The sequence below is a fragment of the Hyperoodon ampullatus genome (assembly GCF_949752795.1).
Source record: "Hyperoodon ampullatus genome assembly, chromosome: 2".
NCBI lineage: Eukaryota > Metazoa > Chordata > Mammalia > Artiodactyla > Ziphiidae > Hyperoodon > Hyperoodon ampullatus.
The window spans coordinates 154839131-154865675 of NC_136915.1; the positions used below are offsets into that span (position 1 = coordinate 154839131).

General features: G+C 36.3%; 1 protein-coding gene across 2 annotated transcripts in view; it reads right to left on the bottom strand.

Annotated features, from left to right (window-relative positions):
• Positions 1-225: 225 nt before the first annotated feature.
• The window catches only part of PLA2G4A (phospholipase A2 group IVA), a gene marked incomplete at both ends in the record, with an annotated part of 140448 nt that continues 114128 nt past the window's right edge, over positions 226-26545 (bottom strand). For both annotated transcript variants that reach the window (XM_079696872.1, XM_079696871.1), the window contains 4 exons: positions 226-357; positions 10627-10784; positions 12299-12494; positions 22534-22718. In XM_079696872.1, the coding sequence (XP_079552998.1) occupies positions 226-357; positions 10627-10784; positions 12299-12494; positions 22534-22718 (671 nt within the window). The remainder of the gene's footprint in view (positions 358-10626; positions 10785-12298; positions 12495-22533; positions 22719-26545) is intronic.

Here is a 26545-nt window from a genome sequence, read left to right on the forward strand (position 1 = left end):
CTGATAGAAAATGTAGCTAAGTATATTTTTACACAATTGACATCATCTGTCAATCTAACAAACTTTTAAGGGTATTATTCTCATGCAGCTAAATAACTGCAACTTTGAGTATTAACCAGTCTCTTGAGACCAGTGTTAATATCTGTCCTGTGCTTTTAAATCCAGTTGTCATGGAATTTCAGACTGCCTCCACATCAGAAATTGCTACACTTTCCAGTACACAAACTATGCTGTGGGTTTGCTTAGAAACTCCTTGTTGAAGAATCTTCTTGCCTCAACACTACTGAGGGAAACAGAGCAACGAGATGGATTCTGTCTTCTATATTCAATGCTTTCAACTATGGCATTCTTTATTACCTGCGAATAGAGGCAAAAGATGTATAATTAGTGCTGTTCTGAACTCATTGAAACATTTGTTTGGTCAAAAGTATATATATATATAATTAATCTTTTTATTATAGTATTCTTTTTGAAATAGAAAGATAAATCTGTGAGTCATGCATGTATATATTTAGTTATTTAATTTAATTAATTTATTTATCTATTTGGTTGCATCGGGTCTTAGTTGCGGCTCGTGGGCTCCTTAGTTGCAGCTCACTGGCTCCTTAGTTGTGGCACGTGAACTCTTAATTGTGGCATGCATGTGGGATCTAGTTCCTGGACCAGGGATCGAACCCAGGACCCCTGCATTGGGAGCAAGGAGTCTTAGCCACTGCGCCACTAGGGAAGTCCCTCATGTATATATTTAAATTCAACATCTCCATTACACTTAAAAATAATTTTTTTAAATTGATGTATAGTTGACTTACAATGGTGTGTTAGTTTCAGGTGTACAGCAAAGTGATTCAGTTATATATATATATTCTTTTTTTTTCAGTTATCTACCTATCTATCATCTATCTATCTATTCTTTTTCAGTTTCTTTTCCATTATAGGTTATTAGAAGATATTGAATATAGTTCCCTGTGCTATACAGTATGTCCTTGTTGTATCTATTTTATATACAGTAGTGTGTATCTGCTAATCCCAAACTCCTAATTTATCCCCCCCTTTCCCCTTTGGTAACCATAAGTTTGCTTTCTATGTCTGTGAGTCTATTTCTGCCTTGTAAATAAGTTCATTTGTACCATGTTTTTAGATTCCACATATAAGTGATACCTTATGATGTTTGTCCTTCTCTGCGCACATTACACTCTTGTTCAGTTTGTATCCAGATACTATTCCTTCCCCCAGCAGAGAAAGAACTATTGTGGGAGTGTCCCAGATTTTTTTTTTTTTTTTTTGGGCTGCGTTGGGTCTTCATTGCTGTGTGCGCGCTTTCTCTAGTTGCGGCGAGCGGAGGCTACTCTTCCTTGCAGTGCATGGGTTTCTCATTACGGTGGCTTCTCTTGTTGCGAAGCACAGGCTCTAGGCGCATGGGCTTCAGTACTTGTGGTGTGTGGGCTCAGTAGTTGTGGCTCGCGGGCTCTAGAGCACAGGCTCAGTAGTTGTGGTGCACAGGCTTAGTTGCTCCGCAGCATGTGGAGCATGGGTCCTTTCCCGGACCAAGGTTCGAACCCGTGTCCCCTGTGTTGGCAGGCGGATTCTTAACCACTGTGCCACCACGGAAGCCCCTGTTTCAGATTTTTTGCTGATAAAATAGGGAATAAAGTATGTGTAACATGGTAAATTTATCTTCATTCCATCCTTCATGGGGAAGGTAGTAAGAGGAAAGAAATAAATAATTACTAAATCTAGAATTTATGTCCTTTATAGTTAGTGGATAAGCAGAAATGAGAGACCACAAGGAAGTACAAGACTTTCCCTAATCCTAATGAGAAAATAAATTGCTGGAGAATTGCCCTGCTTCCGTAGTGAAACAAATGCAGTTATAAAACATGGATGTCCTCTATCTAGGAAACACCATGCTTTGTGATTTTATTGATGACGGCTATTCTTTATTCAGAATAATCTTTGCATATACCCAAATTAATGGTGAATACAACCTCTAAGAATTGCTATTATAATTATCATATACTTTTTTGGTATGATGTTAACCTAGTTAGGAACTTTTGGAATGAAGAGAAAATCTGGAATTTGGTTGAAGCAGTTATTGCAGAGCAATGGGAATGGGCTTTTGGAAGAGAGGCCTGGATAGTAACCTTGGCTCTGCTGCTGTTTTTTTTTTTTTTTTTTTTTTTTTTTTGCAATATGTGGGCCTCTCACTGTTGTGGCCTCTCCCATTGCGGAGCACAGGCTCCGGACGCGCAGGCCCAGCGGCCATGGCTCATGGGCCCAGCCGCTCTGCGGCATGTGGGATCTTCCCAGACCGGGGCACAAACCGTGTCCCCTGCATCAGCAGGCAGACTCTCAACCACTGTGCCACCAGGGAAGCCCCTCTGCTGCTGGTTTTGAACGCTGACAAAATCAGGAAGACTCCATTCTCAGGATAGGACTATACAATTTCATCGTTGTTTTTTTTTAAATTAATTTTTATTGGAGTATAGCTGCTTTACAATGCTGTGTTAGTTTCTGCTGTACAGCAAAGTGAATCAGTTACCCATATACATATATCCACTAATGAGATAGAAGTTTCAGGGCCAGAGGCAAATCACATGAATATGCCACGATTCACTTTATTCCCTTCCCCAGGGGTTGTGAGGCCACATTAAGGTATTATACACATGCTTTTCAGCCCTCTGCCATGATCAGGAATACTTGGCAAGTCTGAGAAGTTTAGAACACCACACCAGAGCTGGTGTGGCCCTCTTGGCCTTGGAGATGTGTGCACAGTAGGGTTTTCCCATTTCACATCCAATCTAACTGGGCAAGCTGGGCTCAGTACCTGGAGGAGAGAATTGTTTGACTTGGGTGATACTAACACGCAGTTAATATTCTGTGACTTTATGTAAGGCCCAATGGGCAGGGCCCTCTATTCTCTAATGCTAACTTCAAACAAACTGTCATATTCTAGAAAGAGGGACTTATCACAGGAATGTGACACCTTTGTTTGCTTTATGATTTTTAATTTTATATTTATTTTCCCCAGAAGACAATTATATATATATTATAACTATATATATATATATATATATATATATATATATATATATATATATATATATATAAAATTGTCTTCTGGGGAAAATATAAAATACACATATTTATTTTAAATAAATATATAAATACTTATATATCTATATTATAAATATATAATTATATTATATATAACATTATGTAAATATAAAATTATATATATAATGGTCTTCTGGGAAAAATGGGCTCAAATGTTACTGAGTCTTTTAAGCAAAGCAGATATTCGCTGACCCCATCTTTCCCATGAGTAAGGGAAACATAATTCTATGGAGACAGAAGAGGGGGCTTCAAGCCTATGAAGGACACCTTGATAGAGGGCCTCCAGGCACAGTCACTTCTTGGCTGTGTGAGATCAAGGGGAATTAACGTATATCCTTGAGCCTGTTTCCTCTTCTTTAAAATGGAAAGAATAATACTAATCTTGGCTTTTGTGGGAACTGGAGATCATTTATATAAAGCACTTTGCACAATGCCTGGCACATAGGAAACATTCCACAACTAGCATCTATTTATTGTTGGTATTTTTAAGCTGACCATATGTGAGGAAATTTAAATTAGATGTGAGCTTTAAATTAGATGTGAGGCTGTGAAGCTTACTAGAAACAAATGCACCATGTATAGCCAATAGCGGGCTTATTATATGGTAAAAGTCAGCAAATCAATTCTGCTATCAAATGTGTCATACTACATCTTCTTTTAATAATCTCCCTGTCTTTCTAGAGACGATGTCAGCAAGTTTTCTGTTGGTTTCTCCTACTGAAAGGAGAACCAAAGCAACATGAGACACACCAACCTTCATTGCAGAGAAGTACCCAAGTAAAATTAAAAATCAGTTCTTTACTTTCCAAACACCCAAAAAGCTTTAAAATATATTAAAAAAAAAAAAAACTGCAGGGGACATTGTGCTAATCATGACTGCTGTCAACCCCTTTACAATGAAGTTATGAGCACAAAAAGATCAACAATATCAATATTATGAACTAGTGGGTTTATCATAGTTGGTCCTTGGAAGGTGATTTTAGTAAACAGGCCATTTTTTACAGGAAAATGGATATTCACATTTATAACTGAAAAACCCAAATATGCAATTAGAATGTGCACGTCGAACCACTAGGTGGCACATTAACACTGTGAAACCATTAACCAGGTTTTCCAGATTACCCGTTTGTTGTGATGTGTAACAGTGGTCCCCAACCTTCTTGGCACCAGGGACCGGTTTCATGGAAGACGATTTTTCCCCAGACCTGGCAGGAGGGTGGTGGGGGGGATGGTTTCGGGATGATTCAAGCGCATTACATTTATTGTGCGCTTTATTTCTATTACTATTACACTGTACTATATAATGCAATAATTATGCAACTCACCATATTGCAAAATCAGTGGGAGCCCTGAGCTTGTTTTCCCGCAACTAGATGGTCCCATCTGGGAGTGATGGGAGACAGTGACACCCAAAGTGTGTTGCTTATGTCCAGTCTACTCCGTAAGATGCAGCTTAATTGTCACTTGCCGCTCACTGATGGGGTTTTGATATAAGTCTTCAAGCAATTGATTTATTATGGTCTCTGTGCAGTCAAGCCTCTCTGCTAATGATAATCTGTATTTGCAGCCGCTCCCCAGCGCTAGCATCACCCCCTCAGCTCCACCTCGGATCATCAGGCATTAGATTCTCATACGGAGCGCGCAACATAGATCCCTCGCATGTGCAGTTCACAGTAGGGTTTGTGTTCCTATGAGAATCAAATGCCGCTGCTGATCTGATAGGAGGCGGAGCTCAGGTGGTGATGCAAGCGATGGGGAGCGGCTGTAAATACAGATGAAGCTTCGCTCACTTGCCCGCTGCTCACCTCCTGCTGTGCGGCCCAGTTCCTAACAGGTACTGGTCCTGGCCCGCGGGTTGGGGACCCCTGATGTATAATCCTGTGATGTAAATAGAAGTGGCTGAGCTCAGCATTACATCAGCTGCTAAATTCAAACCTTTCGGCATGACACATGGTACAATAAGATGTGTTTGAAAAGGTGATATATTATATTTGAATCTTCCTATTTTTAAAAATTTATACTAGGAGTAATCGTTAATAGTGTTTACATCTAATTTCCTCTTCCATTCCCCCCAAAAGTCATTGAGATACCAAATCCTTCCCGTCAGTTTTATCCTTGCAGGGGTCCTTATAACTCAACCCTCTTCATCCCCATCACCTATCCCCAAATAAGACTGGTGTCATCTTTCACTTGTGCCATTTAATAGTCTACCAATTTGCCAGATCCTTTAAATATTTGGCAGTAAAGGCAGAAAGAAAAAAAAGAAAACATGAAAAATGTAATCTTTCCCCAAAAGGAACAAATTTAGAGATGTGAGATTGGAAGCGCTCCACAAGTAAGTACTGGATTCGCACAACAGAAAATTTAAAATGAGCCTTAAAAGAAAGTTACACTATATTTTGAGAGAGAAATAAAAATTATAAATATAGCAGAATGCAAGAAGATATTCTGGAGTAAATTACTGTGGATTTACTGGCTAATGCCTGCTTCCCAATAAAAACTAAAGTGTCATGAAAGTAGGGGCCTTAAGTAGTCTTGTCATTTTTTATCCCAGCACTTAGAACACGGAAGGGGAAGAATAAAAATTTGTGAAATTAATGACTGCCCAGAAGGTGCTCAGTGGAGGTCAACTAAACAGGATAAAGCTCAACTCATGGAGACAATGAGATTTGAGTTGAGTTGAAGGAAAAGCAGGATTTGATAAGTGGAGTGGAAAGACCGGCATTCTCAGTAAAAGGATAATCTCATAAAGAGGCTGAAGATGGAAGGTCATGGCATGTACAGGAAACATCTGGGAAGTGGTTTGGCTGGAAAGGAAGCTGTGTTTGGGGTATCCTAGGAAATAAGGCTTCTTGAAAGATAGATGGTTCAAAAGGGAGGAGTGAGAAAAAACCTTTGGCCCCATCTCAGTTCCTCAACATAACAGTGTGACTTCCAGCAATCAGCCTACGGAATCCATGATTCGGTTTCCTCACATAGAAATAAAAAATGCCTACCTCACAGGCCAGTTGTGAATGCTGGATATTTGAAAAGGAAATATCTGGCTTATATTAAGCACTCAAAAGTTTTCCTTGTTCTTTTTGTTTTGTGCATTGCTGTATCCTTAGTTCCTAAGGATACAACACAGTAGATACTCAATAAATATGTAGTGAATTAATCAATAAATAAGATATAAAAAGATTATAGGTAGCATTAAAGGTAAATGAATTTGGGCCTGATATAGAAGGCCATTATCACCAACAAGGACGTACTGTATAGCACAGGGAACTATACTCAATATTTTGTAATAACCTAAGAGGGAAAAAAACTTGAAAGGGAACATATATAGAGAGAGATATAGATATAGATATAGATATCCATATATGTATAACTGAATCACTGGGCTATACACCTGAAACTAACACAGCATTGTAAACCAGCTATACTTCAATTAAAAAGAAAAAGCAATGCCTAGAGATATCACATAAAAAATAAGGCTATGATACATAATAAGCTTCTAAATTATTTTGTAAAAGATAAAAACTTTAACTTGTACCTAGACACTCTTAACATGATGATGAAATATCAGTAAATGAAGAAGTAAATACCAGTACTTCTGGATATATGCTTTTCCTCATTTTAATTAACACTTAATATTTAACACTTTACAGGATCACTGGAGAAAGAATTTTAAAAGCTCATGATTATGCAGCATTGGCATATGCTGTCACTGTCTTTAGAATATGCCAACTGAATGAATAAATTGAATGAGTGAGACTGCATAACAGTACATTTTCCTGTGATAACTGGTCCTGGAAAAGAGACCTCAGAAAGTGTATTTCCTCTAGATCGAGGTGGTAGTTTATGGGTACAGCATGTAGTCACACTACCTGGCCAGGCCTACATTGCCTGGAGATTCTCCACAGTCAGGCATCTGCCTCCCACCAACAGGCCCTGTACCCTGACACTCACTACTCGTTCCTCCTATTACATTAAACTCTTCAACACTTTCAGCCAGCAAGTCGATGACATTTTTAAAATGATTTATGAAAATTTTGTTGCATATTTATTTTAGGTGCCGGGCATTGTGATCAGTACCTCTGGAGGATACAAGGTAAATAAGGCAAGTCATTGTTTTTAAAGATTTTAAATTTATAATTAAAAGCAGAAGATAAAAAAAAAGCAGAAGATAAATTTGGATACGGATAATAATTATTATCATTAACATATTACCTGTTTCAATTGAGTGTCTCATACGCGCCAAGCCCTTAAATTATATTCTTTTACTTAATCCTCATCCCAATCCTATAAAAATCTGTATCATTGTTTCCTTTTACAAATGAGGAAAGTAAAATTTGGAAATGTTAATCAACATGCCCAACGTCACCTAGAGAAGAGGCACAAGCAAAAATCTATGTACCCAATTTGGTTTAACTCGAAAGCCTCTGCATTTTCCACATACCACATGTCTACCAGTGTAAGTCACTATATATTAGGTTTCTTAAAAAAAAAAAAACAAAACCCAACGAAATGCTGCCATTGTAGAAAGCACTTAGGCAACGTTCAGGCAAAGGAATTTGGGAGGACTGAGTAAGTGCAGAAACCCGACACTAATGAGAAACCCAGCCTGCTGTCATGAAGTGATCAGAAACAGAAGTTCTCTAAAGATGAACTGGAATTTAGCTTCAGCAAAGCAGGGCTGCTAGAACCTCTGGGGAAAATGAAGCAACAGAAGCACAGCAACAGAGCTGTCAGAGACAGGTTGACATTTTCAAAGTAAAGATTTAAGTCAGAATGTGAATTGAAGATGAAAATTTGCCTTAAGTCACGGTGGTGGTGGCCACAAAGTTGAAAACTGCCTCCATGGGATTGGCGGTCAGATGCCTTTGCATTAGAAGAGTTTATATACACAGTGTCCACAATTGGTGAAAAATTCCAACAGTCTGTGGCAAGTAAACATGTGTTGTATTGCTGCAGTGTGAATAAGTCACCTACTCTCGTCAAATCATGTGAAAATGAGTGATTTGGCTCACGATTGAGCCTAGGGACCCAGCATCCTACCTCAGAGTTTGGCTGTTCTTTATTTATCATCTCTTACTAAGAAGCTTTGATTCTGATAAAATGTGTTTTCCTGGTTAAAAGCAGGGAGTGGGAGTCATCAAGGGAGAGATACATGTCCATGAAAACTGAAGTCTTACCTGGGTATGAGGCACACACACACACACATATACACAACCAAGAACCACTTGAACAGAAGTCTCAATGGTCATATAATTTAAGAGGAAGCCTACATTCATTCATTCAAAAAATATATGTATTTACTGCCTAGGCTGCCATTACCTATATTGACTTGTCTATATTCTTAATTCTGGGCATTTGCAAAGGTCTTGAGGTGTATCCACCGTGGTATGGGATATAGACACACACAGTTATGGTTCCCACTTATTAAGCAGCTTCTGTTTGCAGGGCACTGTTCATACATCACCTGATTCAAGATTCACTACTGCCACTATGATAGGTGTTGTGACCCCTGTTTCAGAGGTGAGGAAACTGAGGCTCAAAAAGTTTAAGTAGCTTATTCAAAGTCACACAAATAGCCCATCTAAGAGCTAAACATGATATAAAGTCTATGACCTTGCTTCTACTTACTGTGTCAGAAAACTTCTTAGGAGCAATTAAAACCTGCTTAATTAAACGGCTTGTGAAAAATCTATATCTGATGAGCTCAGGACAGTTATTTTGGAATTCAGTCTGGTTTTGTTCAGGCTTTAACTGTTTCATCTAGGTGTCAAACAAATTACTTTGAAGAATGTTTGTAAAATATATAAATAGAACTATATCATTCTTTACAGACAATAGCTTACAAGGTTTTACATAAACCAAAACTGAAAACAGTGAGAGAAATGTAGTTGTGTAAGTTACATATATACATAGACACACATGTACATATACATGTATGTCTATATACAGATATACTTTTGTGTATGTGTCCTTTTATTTTCCCAAGTCCAATAGGGTATTTATATATTCCTATAAGCTATTTTTTTCCATTTTAGGACAACTGATCAAGTTTAATACATTTCATCCCAAGGAGTACAAAATATAATTTTGAGTTTATTGGCTTCATACTGGAAATATAGGATTACTCCTGTATTAACCCTTAGTTCTTTTCTGTTTTAACAGCATGAGGTTTCATAAAACACAACTCCATTTTGAGAATGTCTGTTTGCTCCCTATGAATCATAGATTAAAATGCTGATTTTCTCTTAATATTCTTTAAATTTTCACCATCACCACAGAAACAATGTAGCATATGGATTTCAGATTTTCACTAAATAATATAAAAGAAAAAGAAAAGGAATAAGTCTATTTAGACAATGATATATCCTATAAATGTTGTTAAGTGTGTTTTACTTGAATTATCACATATTCACAAATGAAGGCTGACAAGAAACACTTGAGTTGCAGAAACTGAAGGTTATTGGGAAAAATTTTATATGCTTACAAAAATTAAAGACATTGATTAATAAACGTATTATGGTGTAACTGGTATAACTGCACACAATGGATCATTACTAGTTTCAGACCAAACTAAACAAACAAGCAAACTAGATGTGCCAGTATTCTATTAGATCACAAAATGTAATTAAATCTCATATGCACGGAAGACTCATTCGCACAGTACATTCTTTTACTCCATTCATACAGTCTCCAAAAAGACTGACAAATCAGGCATGATACCTTTCCCTCTCCACTTGATTTCTTTCTTTCTTTTTCTTTTATTCTTTTTCTCTAATGTGCAAAATCCTATTAAGCCAATGAACTTGGGCTTTTATGACTGATAACCATTTGTCAGACACTATGATGTGGAACCGCAAGCCAACATGATTCCAGTTACACAATAGTGGTCCTAAATGGTGAGTTAGCAGTTAAAGAATTTTACACAGAGACAGAATTTTAGCAGCAGATAACTAGTGATAGGAATAATACTGAAGAGAATGACTTGTTTCTTATATTTCTGAAGCAAAGCATACTTGATATCTCCAGGGCTAAAAATGGAGAGACTGCTACTTTGGGAGACATTTCTAAGATCCACAAAAATAGAGACATTTAAAAGCATGAGTGTATCCATTAAAAGTCATGCTATTTTTGCAGATTAACTACACTTCTGGTTACACTCGCTTTCTCACTCTTATATTTCCATTTTATCACCTTTCTTCCTAATTAAAATTTATTTTTTCATATGAGAAATACACTAGATACTTTGGGAAAGAAGCTGAGGATAACTATCCTTCAATCAAATAATATTATAAAATGTGGGCTCTGCCAATTTGGAGGCATTTGTTTTCTTATTTGTGAATTTTATGGGGTTCTTCTGGAGATTAATAGAATAATTCATGAAAAATAAAATGGTACAGTTTGGGTGTCATTCATAAAGCTTATTTTTATTTTTAATTAATTAAAATGAGGTATTGTTATGTTCATGTTATATGGAAGTATTTGACATTGTCAATGATTGTAGGAGATACTTACATCGATGTTGTTCAGGGTATTGAAGTACATCAGATCATGCAGCCTTTTGAATGCTTGATTTGGGTATTGAAAGTTGAAGGTTGAAAATGGTGATTCAGGATCATCAAAAATATCAAAATCAGCTATTTCTTTCTCTTCCTTAGTTTCCCTTGGAACACCTAATATAAGAGTCTCAAATGGTGTTATTTTGAAAACCACAAATTATCTCTAAAATCCAGGGCATAAAACATACAAATAGCCATAAACACAACATTGGTAGCCCCTTCAGGGGTCATATAATCCTTAGTATACACTATTAGGCCTCTGCCTATATTTCCTGGACTTGACCATTTTCGTGTGTTCTGACTGGGCAACTTCCAATTGCCAATATCAGCATCTCTGTGCCTAAGAGCTTTCTACTCCTCCCTGTTACTGTTCAAGGATGCTTTGCTCACTAGCATCAGGCTGGAAATCCCAGTAAATAATACTCTGTCCCAGGAAGCAGTCAACCAAAGACTCTATGGTGTTGGTATATAAATTCCCCAGTTCCCTTGCCGCTTGCTGTGTAAGTGGGAAGTATGATTCCAGACCATAGGTTCTATTTCATTTCCTAGAGTTTCCCAGCAGGATCAGGTTCTCCTCATGGTAGCAGCTCACTAACACATCTTTTGTTGTCTGACTTTCTTCCCTTTATCAGTTACCTGCTCTCTTACTAAAGTTTCCTAGTTCACCCAAATAAACCATTTGCACTTGAACCCTTTGCTTGGAATCTGCTTCTGGTAGAACCCAAATCCAAACATTAATTAATTGTCTTCATGTCACAGGAATCCCCTCCACATTCTATTTTTGAGAATTAATGGTGATAGAAAATTCAAAATTTTCTAGGTTTTAAGTATTCCACTGTTCAATAACTAAAAATGCCAACAAATTCTTCCTTCTTTTGTGTTGAAGTATGACTCATAATAATCTCCACCTCTATTGATTTTTTCTCTGACTTCCTCCACTATCTAGAAGAAGATCACTGTCTTCTCCATAGTTTCCATGACTATTTTTTGTCTTTCCTTTCACAGCTACATTTTCTGGTCCTAAAATAATATGATTTTGAGGCATTTAGCATCTTGCCTGTCAATCTCTAGGTCTCCTTTTGTTAATCAATATCTTCCAGGATACAGAAGAGTCTTTAGACTCCTCTGGATGTGGCAAAACAAAATGCCTGTGCCTTAAATTTGATTCTCTTTTTTTTTATGGAATATAACATGGCAAGCTGAAATTACTAGCCATATCATACTGCTAGATAACATTAATTTTTATGGTCAGTTAACATTCCCAGAATTTTTTGCATGATTTGTTCTGAAACAAAGCCTCCCTTACAAGGGTAGTATTTAAAATATTTAACAATGCCTATGACAAGGGTACCAATTAATCAGAACAAATACAATCTGAGGTTGTGGAGTAAAGTTCCAGAGATTTTTACTGAGCTAGTTGTTCACCCTTCAGTTTCTAAATTAGGAGGAGCCAGGGGATCTTGGGCTAAGAAAGAGGGGGAGTACTCAGGGTCTCAGGATAGTAGCCATTTATCAAGGTAAGGGAAGTGTTCAATGTTGTGATAGTTGGTATGGCAGTGTCAGCATGAACCAGCTTAATGTTAGTCTTTATCAGATTTCTACTTTACAGAATATAACTCCCAATGTACCTGGAGCCTTGTACTTTCTGAAGTTGATGTTGGCCAGAACAAAGTGGATGATAGTTGGGCAATCTTTCTCAACATCAGGATTCTTGGGTTTAAAGACATAGCATTCCTTCAGTCCTTCTCGATCAAACACATAAGGATCGATCTTTGGAAAGGGGAGCTTATTCATTTTAGCCCACTTTTCTGCAAGTAGAAGTTCCTATGGAAGAGAGGGAAAGATCATTTGTTCAGTTGGTCTGCACATTATTCAATATTAGTTAGGTGTCTACTATGTGCTAGCAGTATGCTCCTTGCTAGGATGAAAAATGACCCTGTTCTTAAGAAGCTTATCAATCTCAAAAAATATAAAATTACTCCATAAACAAACTCACTATTATTTTGTCAACTTTTTGTATAGGGCTAGTTCCATAGGAGGCATTGAAAAATTATTAATGAACTGAACTGAATGAAATTACGTCAATGCAATTGCTAGAGAAATAAGTATATATTATGAGTTCTGGGCATTTATAAGCCAAGTGAATGCTTTTTAACCCTTCAGAGTCAAAAAAAATCTGTTGAAGCAGAATGAGGAGCACTGTGTTACTGATTTGTTACCTACATCTTCTCCACAAAACTGATTAAAAATTAATACATTTTCTGAATGCAAAAACATTGAGTTGCCCTGAATTAGCTTTTTTTTTCTTTTGTTTATGAAAAGAAGCTGAGCTTCTGGCATCATTTGTTATTCTATGTGCAGTGGCCAAGAATTGGCCATACAGAGGAACCAAGAGTTAGTTAATGGGCGTAGCAGATTGTCATTGCTTCCACATATGAACTTCCTTCCGGATAAAAGGCTTATACATCCCCACTGGAATGAGAAGACACCTGGCACACAGCCACAGAGCTAATTTGCATCCACTGACATGTAACGTGACCAAGAAATACAAGTTTGCTGTCGACTACTGAGGTTTCAGGTTTGTTTCTGCATCAAGGCTGACTAACACAATCGGTAAGCACAAAAAATAATTAAATTTAAACTAAAGAACATAAATCAATACAGAGACATGCAGCGAATAGAGCTTATTTCTACTGTAATGCAGCTGAAGGGCAAAAGTGACAAATAAGAAGCAGACTGTCGTAGTGGGAAAAGCACCAACTCCGGGGCCAGATTGCCTGAGTTAAAGTGCAAGCTCTGGGACCTTGGGCATGTTCCTTAATGTCTCCACACCCAATATCCTTAAATATAAAGTAAAGATGGCAATGATGGTACATATTTCATAAGACTGCTGTTAGAATTAAATAAATTAATATGAGTGCAGTATTTAGAACCATGCCTGTCACATATTTCATGCTATACAAATATTTGACAAATAAATGTCAGTAAAGAGAAGAAAGGAGATGGAAGGGGAAAAGTGAAGAAAGAAAAGAGGAAAAAGGAAGAGAGATAGCAATGGTATTGGGGAAATCCCGAAAGAAGGGAAGTTTTAGAGAAATGATCACTATCATCTTAAGTTTTTTAACTACTCTTGTAATCACATTGATTCATTCAGTGATAATCATTAGTTGCCAATCTAAGTTCCATGCTAGGAGGTAGGGACATAACACTGAGTGAAACTCTTGTTCTTATGGGATGTACATAGCCTGGTAGGTGAGAGATAGTAATCAAATAACACTTCAGGTTTAAAACTGTGGCAAATGCTATGAAAAAAGTATTTATTTGCCATGAGATTTTGCAGTATACCTGGACTATTTCCTCAGAGAGCTTATTTATTCATTCAACGTTATAATTGAGCACCTATATTCTAGGCATAAGAGAGAGGCTGTCCTTGGATACTTAGGGATTATAAATCAATAGGAAATATTAAAAATAGATATGATAGTGCAGTATGGAAGAGGCAGGGAACATGATGGATGGCTTCATGCCTGGGCTGTGCAGCCTGAAAGGCCCAGCACATCTTGACTTGCAAGCTCGGTGATCTGAGACAAACTGCTTATCACTACAGCTAAACAGGGAAGAAATTATTTTGTGGGAGGAATTATGCAGTGATGCTCTCCTAATGGCACCATAGGGATCATAAGTAACAATCAATGCACATGGACCAGGTTGTGTACTATCCTTGAAATAGCAGGCTCCCAATCCCATTTTATCTACATTTCAGCTGTTTCTTATTTCTCAGCAACTCATATATACATAAATGAGTTGTAAAATAAAGTTAGCACTATTATCTTCCTGAACATTGCTGTGAGGATTAAATGAGATCATGTATTTTTAAAAACTCAGTAATTTATATTTAAGAAAACAAGTACTTTAAAATAGCACCTTATGCTTTGTGACCACCTAGAGGGGTGGGATAGGGAGGGTGGGAGGGAGACGCAAGAGGGCTGATTCACTTTGTTATAAAGCAGAAACTAATACACCATTGTAAAGCAATTATACTCCAATAAAGATGTTACAAAAATAATAAAATAAAATAGCACCTTAAATTCAGAGAAAAATATGTTTTTCACTGAACTTTCACTGTTCCTGGTGCTTCTAGAATGTCGTGAATTTTAAGTTGATTGACTCTCTCAATGCCATTTACTGAGAAATAAAAATCTGGGAGAACAAAGGATTTGATTTATATTAAAGCATTTGTTTCATAAACTGTTAAGCTAAATGTGATTATATTTCACTGAAAATCCCATACATATATATGAATAATTGCTTGTTTGAAACTTGAGAAAACTTTTATCTCTAAATCATTTTTCTTCCTGTTCAGTTGAATTATTCAGCCTGCTATTTCTTATCTAGCGCTATTCACAGTTATTCATTAAGGATTATTCAACATCAAAATAAAACTAAAAGTTCACGTTGTGGAATTGCGTGAGAACAAGGAAAAGAAGGAGCTTTCTAGTGTTTCCAAACATGACTCAAGGGTATGACCAGTGATGTGTGGATGTGTGGAGAAAGAGGAAAAGGGGAATTGTGTGAGGTAAAAGACCGAGCTATTTTTAGATAAATATTTTACGCTGGAATCAGGAAGTGATGGAAACTTTCCCTTTCCTTATATGATCCTGACATGGAAAAGATTAAAAACTGATGACTATAAAGGCAGTGATTACAGGATGGAAAAACCATCTCCTCTCTGATGTCTTGTTTCTCTGTCTGTAGTGGCTAAGAAACAATGACACAACTATAAGTAGAGCAGACGAGTTTGAAAAGAGTATTTTAGAAGAATGCAGTGAGCAAAAACATTGCTGCTCCACAAATTACAGCAATATGCCAGAACTGTGTTCTAACCATCCATTTTGGTTATTGTTTGACACCTCAGACACTTCAGATTTCCACAGACTAATTCATGGTAAATTTACATAGTACTAACTAAAATGATTTTCTGTGGAGATAAAAACTTGATAGTGTCCTCCCAAGTGATACTTTGTAAGATATTTGTGCTCATTTTTAAGTACTAAAACATCTTGAAGGATAGGAAAAACAATCTAAATAACATAGAAATATATTCGAACTATAGTGTTAATGGCATATATATGCCATTTTATTTATTTATATATGTAAATAAATATATACTTAAATTTAATCTATATATGTATAATAAATGAGCTTTTCTCTAGAGGAAATGAGGTTTTTTTCTGTAGAAACCTAGGCTATGTGTTTTCTAAGATATTTCTCATTATGCAAAATCTATTTTTAGATTGGGGAGAGGTATGGAGTATAATTGTGTAAATAAATTTACAGAATTTTAAAAAATTATTGAAGCAACAATTGTATAAGATACAATGGATATAAACAACAATTTAGAATTCATTATTTTGTGGTTATGGTAATTCCCACTTCCAAAAAATGTATTATATTAGGTTCCAAGAGCTTTATAATGCAACAGACATGAAATAATTTTCTATATCTAACAGTGTATAGAATTTACAGAGCACTTTGTACTTCTCCTTAGTTCTTTTTCACGAAGAGGTTACTATACATTCACCAAGATATGTAAGGAGAAATTAATGTTGGGTATATCTCCTCATCACAAGGCATCTGATCCTCCATGACCAATACAGGTGTAATGGGTTGAATGGTGGCCCTCCAAAAGACAAGTCCATGCCCTCAACCCCCAAGACCTGTGAATGTAACCTCATTTGGAGAAGGGGTTTTTGCAAATGTAATTAAGGGTCTGGAGATGAGATCATTGTGGATTAGCTGGGTGAGCCATAAATCCAAAGACAAATGTTCTTACAAGAACACACACGCAGAGGAGAAGCCCATAGGAAGACAGGGGCTGAGATTGGAGTTATACAGCCCCAAGCCAAGGAAAGCCTGGAGTTACTAGAAACTGAAAAAGGCAAGGAAGAATTCTCCTGTAGAGCTTTTGGAGGGAGTGTGGCCCCGAGGACACCTTGATCTCGATTTCTGGCCTCCAGAACTGTGAGATAATACACTTCTGTTGTTTTAATCCACCATGTTTGTGGTAATTTGTTATTGCAGCCCCAGGAAACTAACACAAGAGGTAAATCTGTAAATGCTTCATTTAATAACATGCAGTTCCTTTCATCAGACATGGTGGACTGATGCCCACAGAGCTAACACTTGGATTGGTTTGGCCATGCTGGTTTCATCCAACCTAAAAACCATAAGTACATCATATACAGAGGTTCTAAACCAAGGATCATGCCATAAGGTCAATAAATAAATCTAGTTAGTGTGGAAAAATACAGATTCTTTTTCTGTGTTATTTGTGGGTAAATGAAATTTTGACCTTGAATGAAAATATAGGCAGATAAAGTTAATTTAGATATATTGCTTCTATAATTCGTAAAGACTGGCTCATTTCAAATTTTCCTTGCTTCTCTCTTCTTTTTCTCTTTCCTTCATTGCCTCCTTCTCTCCTTCCTTCTTTCTTTTTATTTTTATTTATTTATTATTTTATTTTATTTTTTTGGCTGCATCACACGGCTTGTGGGATCTTAGTTCCCCGACCAGGGATCGAACCTGGGCCCTCGGCAGTGAGAGCGCAGCATCCTAACCACTGGACCGCCAGGGAATTCCCCTTTCTTTCTCTTTTATTTTTAAGAGAATGAACCCATTGTTCTGGCTTCTGGTCATTAAGCATTTAAAAAGGCCTGAAAAACAGTGAGATTTATGTCCAATATACAGCAACATAATATAAAATAATATAATTTATGGCATAACACCCCAAATCTATTATTCTCCATAAAATTTTGTAAGGTAAAGGAAAAAATTCTCCAGTAGTAAACTAAATTTCCCTATATTCCTTGTTTTCTCCTCAAGACATCCAAAATTATTTCCCCCTAAATTTAGTCTGTTTATTTTGCAGACTTGAATATGAAGACCCTGGCTTATTTTTATGATCAAAATTTAATATAAATCCTATTAAAATTTTCCCTGGATGGATCCTACTGGTAAAATGAATTTGGATAGCATATATCTAAGTTACTAAATGGTTAACAAAAAGAAACTTGACAAAATGAAACACAGAGCTGTTTTTCTTAAATCATTTAGTAACACTATTTAGAATCATGAGGCTCTTAATATTTGGACTATTATTAGGGTGTGTGTCCACTAATCTAAAAAAAAACAAACAAAAAAAACCTCCAGTATCACTAACATTGACGTCATGACCTTTCAAGGTCAGTTATAAAATATATGAGCTTTGTTGCCTTTATCAAAAGCCATATCCATCATTCTCTATCTCCCTGACAAAATCTGAGATTTAACTATACTTATGAAATGCTTATGAAATAAAGTTAACGGTTCTAATTTTTTGCTCTACTCTTTAATTTCAAATGGTATCGATATTTTAGTCTCAAAAATAGAAAATTATTCACTATTTAATCACCTTAATAAAATCATATTGCTTATATCCAGGTATTGCATTGGAGCTTCTCCCCTTCTATCAAAAACTTTGATGTAGATTCAGTTTTTAAACCTTACAATATTATACCTAAAATAACTATTCTACTTTAGCATTAATAGTATATTCTTATTAATTTAAAAATTATATATGAGTAATCTTTTAGATCCATATTGAAATGAATATTATTATAATGACACTCTATATAACAACACTCATAAGTTTAAAAAGTCATTTTCAGTATTTCAAATGAGCCTGAAAAGTTCATTTTGTTCACTTTGAATTTCCTGAAGTTCATTTTTGGAGGAAAAAATGTATTACATATAATATATTGCAATTTCCTTTATATTAAGTCTCTGATTCATTCCAGAATTACAGGCTTCGTGCTATACTAAACCAATAGTTAAAGGATAGTTAAAGGTTAGTTAAGGGATATATTAACCAATAACCAATTATTATTGGTTAAAGGATATATTAACCAATAACCAATTTAACTAATAGTTGAAGGATAAAGTATATATTCACATATGAGGAAGAGGGGTAGGATGTAAGGAACTGACAAAATAATTCTAAAGCACATCTATTAGCATGAACAGCTGTAATATTTTTTTCATGCCATCAAAGCTGTGTAAAACAAGGGCTTGCATGTACAATCTAATATAGTAATGTAAAACGGTGCAGCTTTTTTGGAAAGTGACCTGGAAACACTTATTAAAAATCTTAACTAATGCATATCTAAGAAGCCAACTAAAGAAATAATAAAAAACTGTGATTAAAGATTCATGCACAAGGATGATCATTAGAGGAAAAAGGTGACAAGATAGCAATAACCTAAAAGGTGAAAAGAGAGCATCATTAAATAAATTCACGCATAACCACATATAAAGATATCATGCTGTGCTTAAAATTATGTTTTTAAAAATATTTAATGGCATAGTAAAATGTTCACAATGTAACTTTAAGTAGAAAGAAGCAAAAATATATGACCCTAGTGTTGATAAACACACACACATGCATGCACACACACAGTGAAGAGAGAAAAAAAGTAAAAACCAAAATATCAGTAGCCCTTGTCTATGAATAGCAGAAGCACTTGATGTATATTCCAAATTTTTTACAAGTATTCTTCTTAATTGGAAATAGTGAATCAAAGTATGTTTAAAAACTAGACAAAGTACAATGGTTCTTTTTAGAGGTACAAAGTAATATTCTAAAACCTTCTTCCAATATCAGTTCATTAATGTAGTGGAGCTCTGATTCATATATAAAATGATGGCTTTGACATTTTACACCCCCACTGGTGAAATGAATAATCAGCTTCTCTTACCACCAGAATGAGCTTCTAAACTATCATGGTAGCGTCATCCATTGAAACTAACCTGCCATTGCTGCTCATGGGTCATCAAATCCTGCTCTTGGTTTTCACAGTCACCTGCCCTGGTTCAGTACTTCACTGTCTTATGCTTGCATTACAGTAAATCTCTCTTAATTTTAATTTTTTGTTCTCCATCCTCCAATTCATCCTACTTTCCATTATCAGATTAATCATGCTAAAATTCCAATTTCATGAGGTCATTTGTCTGCTGGAAACGCTTCACTGATTCTCTGTTTGCTATCATCCAACCGTAAACTCCTAACGGGAGTGTAATATCTATCACTCTAACCAGATCACTCCTCAGATGTGCTGATTGCCATTTCTGTGCCATTTTCATCCTATTTCATTTATTTCCCTGTTTATCTACTGCAGGACACACCAATCTATTTTCGTATGGATCTCCTATAATACACCTAGTTATATAAACCCAAGTAACTATTTAACAATAAGTTACTTAACTTCCTTCCAAATGACTTTGTGTATAAAAGTCTTCCCCCCAACCAAAAGCTAAAATTTTATCAAGATCAAAAACCATATTTTGGGCTTCCTTGGTGGCTCAGTGGTTAAGAATCCGCCTGCCAATGCAGGGGAAACAGGTTCGAGCCCTAGTCCGGGAAGATCCCACATGCTGCGGAGCAACTAAGCCCATGCAACACAACTACTGAGCCTGTGCTCTAGAGCCTGCGAGCCACAACTACTGAGCCCTCGTGCCACAACTACTGACAACTGCACACCTAGAGCCCGTGCTCTGCAACAAGAGAAGCCACTGCAATGAGAAGCCCGTGCACCACAACGAAGAGTAGCTCCCACTCACCGCAACTAGAGAAAGCCCGCGCGCAACAAAGAAGACCCAACGCAGCCAAAAATAAAATAAATAAATACAAATAAATTTAAAAAATAAACAAAGATATTACATAGTTATTTAAAAAACCCTATGTTTTACCATTAACTGCTGTGCACAGCACACAGAGCAGGGAAAAGTACACACACAGTGTGTACAAAGGAGGCAGCTAGTGAAAAGAGAAGAACATTACATTTTCATTCTGGAGCCTTAGAATTTGGTTCAACTTGACTACTTCTTAACTACCACTTTCCTAGCCAGATCCTGAGCTATGCTCTTTTCACCCATTATCTTGTTTAATTTGTTGATGTGATGAGATTTCTTATCTCATCAATCCTTGTTTCTTTGTCTGAATACCACTAACTGCCTCAAAAAAGGCAAAATATGAAAGCACTTTTAAAATATGAGGTTTAGGGGACTTCCCCTGGCGATTCAGTGGTTAAGACTCTGTGCTTCCACTGCAGGGAGCGTGGGTTCGATCACTGGTCAGGCAACTAAGACCCCACATGCCCTGCGGCATGGCCAAAAATTTTTTAAAAAATAAACAAATAAAAATAAAATAAAATATGAGGTTTATATATATATTAAAGAGTTATAACCATTATTAGTCTTAAGAACAGTTTAATCATGTACAATATAAAGGAAAACAGATGTCCAAGGACCTGGGTTATCACTGCTCTTCCTGGCTGGGAGATCATGAACTATTTCACCTAATTTCTGTGAGTTTCCATTTCTTAATCTATGAAATGGGAATAATAACTTCATATCTATTACAGCATTTCATTCATTCACCCACAAAAACTGTCCTACATATTCATAATTTGGGCTACCACTTACAAAGCAATTAGAACCAAATGATTAAAACACACACACACACACACACACACACACACACACACACAATGAGTGTTCTAGTCCCCAAGGAGTTCACAGACAGTGGAAGCAATATGATGTAAACAAATATGGACAGTAGAACATGAAAATCGCTGTGTTAGAAGAATTTACTAAGTCCTTTGTACTAAAACTATACCTGTGGAGGTCAAGAAAGGTAACATTTGAGCTGTATCTAAAGAAAGTTTGAGGCAAAAGGAACAAATAACATTCGTGGTCTCACTTGAGTGCTGCCCAGCAATCATTCTACATTGCCCTAGTCAGAACTTTTCCTTGTTTCTTCATATAGGCAGACTTTTACTATCCTCATACCCCGTCTCCACTTCCTCCATTCTCTCACCCTCAAAAGATAATGCTGACTCCTAATTACTCTACAAGTTAGAAGTTATCAAGTGAGTACTTTCCCATCTTCCCTTCTCAGTGCCTAACAGCTAACCTCCATCCATAGCCATAAGTTCCTCCCTTCTCTTTTGTCCCAATACGGACATTTCCAGACTCCTCTCCACCTGTATTTTTGTATCTCCCTTCCACTCCCTACCCCTGTAACCTTCCCAGGGGTGTAACTCTATCATGTATGTCATCTCTCCATTCTCCAATAACATTTCTTCATTCATGAGTCCTAACCATCGCAACATTTAAACACACTCGAGTATCTCCGACGCACCCCTCCACACACACAATTTTCTTATTCTCCACATCCTCTTGCAGATATAGTCCATCTCCTTCTTCCTTGAACAGTTTATAGAATTGTCTCCATTTTCTTAACTTCCACTTAACCCTCCAATTACTGCAGTATGACTTCTGCCCTCTCAACCCTATTGAAATTGCTTTTCACCAAAGACTTCCTGTTGTTAAATATCTTGACTTGGTTTTATAACACTGCACATTTCCTTGGTTTTTGTCCTTTTCCCCTGATATTATTGTTGAATCATCAAGATACTATTTTATGTCCTCTTCTCTTCTCATAGTATACACTCCCCGTGCATCGTTTTACTTATCTTTTACCTGCTAACTCCCAAATTTCAGCCTAATTTTCTTCATGAACTTTAGATAAGTGCATCATTCTTGTCCTGCTCAGGACTATGAACTTGAACAAGGGTCATGGGGAGTCATTTAAAAGTTTTTTTTAAGCAGGGAACTCACTGAATCACATCTGTGTTTTGGAAATATTACTGAAAATAATGTAGAAAATAGGCTAAAGGGATAAGAAATTGGGAGGACTAAGATAGATACAAGGCAATGCAAAAGAATGTGGCAGATAATGGAATGCTACATAAATTCTCCTTACCTTGAAGGGAGGACTGGAGTCACTTGGCCTTGCAGAAAAGTCAAAGGAGATGATGAGATCAACTCCTCTTTGAGGTCTCAGGATCAAGGGGTATGGCAGGTTAAATGTGAGGCCACTGTCCACCACATGAATCTTTTTACTTTTGACATCCAGAGGCTCATATATCCGCTCAAATTCATCAGGATCTTTAAAAAGGATAGAAAAGAAAAGAATGAATTAAACAATCATTTAACATTATTTAGAATATTAAAACTATTTGTTATGTAAATATGTGAGAAGAATTCCCTATGGTTAGGCCCTCAGGGCTTGGAGACTTCTGGTTTCTTCATCTGTAATATCAGAATAAAAGATTCTATCAACAAGGTTGCTGTGAGGATTAAGTGGGATGATACACGGAAAGTGAAAGCAAGGCTCAGGCCCTCGTAGTAACTCTACTCTGTGTGTCATGATCCCTGTCGTAGCATTACTTCACATTACATAGATCTTTACTGTTTAAAAACATTTCCGCATGCATTATCTTGCTTAAGTCTTAGAACAGACATGGGATAGAGGATATCTATAAATGGAGGATGAAATACATTAAATTCATCTCTAAAATGACACAACTTGGGAGTGGCAGAGTCTGAAGGTATCCCACACAGCATCTCTCTAGGTGATGGGAGTCTAAGAGAAGAATCCAGCTGACACATTCAGCAAACATGTATTGTCTGCTACTCTTCAGGCACTACTCCAGGTGCTGAACAAGAGAGATGCAAACTCTGCTCCAATAGAGCACACTGCTGGTAAATCAGTAAACAAATATATTAAAAGATGGTTAGGGCAGAGATAAATGCAATGAAGGAAATAATAGAGGGTTATAGGATAAGGAGGAACTTCAGGCAGGCAGTCAGGAGAGACCTCTCTGAGAAGACGTTGAGACCAGATTCATAAGAGAGAATTGGCCCTCTCAGGATTTGGAGGGGGTGGTATTTTTTTCCAGGGAGAGGGAAGAGCTAGAGCAAAGGCCCCGAGGCAGAGTAAGGAGTGGTATGTTTGAAGAAGTACAGTGTGGCTACAACTTAAGCGGAGAGTATGATGAGATGGCAAGGGATCTGAAGGAAAGCAGGGACTAGAAATCATTCGTTTTATGAACAAATAATATTGATAACATGTTGCTGTTCACACTTATGTGTGGTGCTCCTAATCCTCTTCCTAGGAGAAAGAGATGTGATCAGAATTAAACTGATTTGAGCTGAATGAAATGACATGCAATTATTTTGTTCTGTCCCCTGGTCCTCACACCTGTTCCCACTTGTTCTGTTAGAAAGAAGGGCCACAAAGCTCAAGAGGGAGGTTTATTACAGTAGGATAGAGTGAAGGTGCTCATGCTAGACATGCATTATGACCTCTGAGCAAGATTTTAAATTCCATTGGTGAGCATTGTCATAGAGGAAACAACAAAAACTAGAGGATCAGAGCAACCTGTGTTTATAAAATCACCTATAAAATGTAGTTAATACCTATTACCCAGGAAAATGTTCAGTACATGGTAGAAACCCATTACATGTTAATTCCCCCCATATATTTCTAAATAAGAATGATGCTGATTATAATTCTCTCATAGTCGATTTTATCACTACATTGTAAGAGCAAGAGATCAAAGAGGAAAGTAAATCTTTAAATTCTTAACGTCTGATTAAAATCCACAGTCCTCATCATCACTAGAAGCTGAAACTAAAACACCAATGAGACTATTAGCCAGGACGCTTATTCAATGTGAATTGAAACAGTTCTCAATTAGACTTTGGTTTAGTTACTTAAGAAAAGATTAATATCCTTACAAGTTTCTACAGTTAACAGTCATTGTTTTCTTCTCTCATATCTATAAAAATTTCTCATCTCTAAAATACTGAATAACAAATGAATGTTAGAAACATTTACTAGTGATGTTTGTAAATAAAGTGGAAAAGAGTTTATATCTGAGGTGATGTGTACTGAAGTAGGAAGGTGTGAAAAATGGTCTTAGATTAAAAACAAATATGCTAAAAAAGAAAACCAAGAAACAATGGTGGATGGGGGTGTTAGATAAGAATAAGGTCATGTAACTGAATGAAAAGGCAGGTCAAGTTAAAAAAGAAAAGAAAAGTCTTGCTATGTCCAGGGTGAATGCCTAGGCCAAAAAGGAGAGAGCAGAGATACCATTCTTTAAATAATTATCTTCAGGTTAATTCTATTTTCTTATCAAGTATCTATGTAGTGACAATGTACTTTGCCACCAGCCAGAATTCTAAATATCTATCTATCACAGAACCTGAAACTTAAGAATTGTAAAATTGAAATATATATATACATTATATATATATATTATCAAACCCAACTGTAACATCTATTCCTCTGAAATTTTTATTGTTTAAAAATTACATATGTGAGATTTTTAAAAAGATGAAAAATTATGAATCTTTATCTTCTATTAGTTTTAAAATATTTTACTAATAAGCTAGAAATTTATATTTGGGTACTTTTATTTCTCCTAAAAGCAGCTTTATTTTGAGTATCTATAATCTATTAGAAATTTCATATATAAGATTTATCATCCTTAGAAAACTCCTTAGAAGACAAAGGAGGTATTATTAGTATCGTTTTAAAGATAAGGAAATGAGGCCCTAAGAGGTTCAGTTTCACACTGTGAGAGTCAAGTTTCCAAGCCAGGTCTAGGAACTCTAAACTCTACACACAGTGTCACACTGTTACTTCAGAAAGTGGCACAGCCATAAGACTAAAAGGGTTTGAAATGGGTAATTTAAAAAACAATAACTGGGGATTTCCCTGGTGGTCCAGTGGTTAAGACTTTGCCTTCCAATGCAGTGGGTGCAGGTTCGATCCCTGGTAGGGGAGCTAAGATACCATATGCCTCACAGCCAAAAAACCAAAACATAGAACAGAAGCAGTGTTGTAACAAATTCAATAAAGACTTAAAAAAAATGGTCCATCAAAAAAAAAAATCCTAAGAAAAAAGCAATAACTACAATGTATGGAGGCAATCTACACATGCATCTATCAATCATGAAAACCACATTGATATGTGTATTTTGTCACAATTAAGCATAAAAAGTTAAAAACACATTAATGGGAATTTTTTTTACAGTAACATTATTTTCCCTAAAATAATAAAGTACAATGATAATTCACAAATATTTTTCTCTGGTTTTATAAACTGAAGCTTTAAATTTTAGCTAAAAGATTAACCAGAAACAGACTATTTCTTTCCTATTCTGTTTGAGTTCCCCCTTCTCATCATGAAGCTGATAGTCTCCTTTCTCCTGTTTTAAATCCAAGATTACATTTGAGAGAAGAATCATCATGTGGACCAATTCCCAGCTCTGGCATGTAGCTAAACACCATGGTTCCAACCTTCCATATAAACTGACAGGAAGTAATATTTCTTAATTGTGTTGTAAAAAAAAAATAGTTTTGCAAGATATTAACAGATATTCTATATACAAATTAAGAGTTCCATGATCGAATAGGTTTGAGAAACACAAGATTCAACAACTTAAAATAATAACAAATTATAATGCATGTTCCCTATTTTCCTTACTATGCCTTGGACTAATAGTACTTTTTAGTGGAGATGCTACTTAATCCTGACAGTAACTCTATAAGATAGGTAACAATTGTTTCTATTTTATAAGTCAACCATTGGAGTAAACAATGAAGATTGTTGCTTCCTCAGTAACCTATGGGTCCATCAGGATCAGGTTGCTGGTTTTTACTTTCACTCTGCTTTTCTATCGTTGTTAGCCGAGGTTACGCTAAGTAATGGCTCAGGACTGTCCAGCTAATAAATGACACAGTTGGGATTCAAATGCAAGTGAAGCTGCTTTTAAAGTACTATACTTGAGGCACCTTTAAGTAGGATTTCTCAAACTCATTAGGGTATCCCATGGCATTGTGAAGAGGGGGATGGAGTTGTTAGTTTTTCCAAATTTATTTGAACTTGAACCCGATTTATTAATATCTACTAAAACGTCAT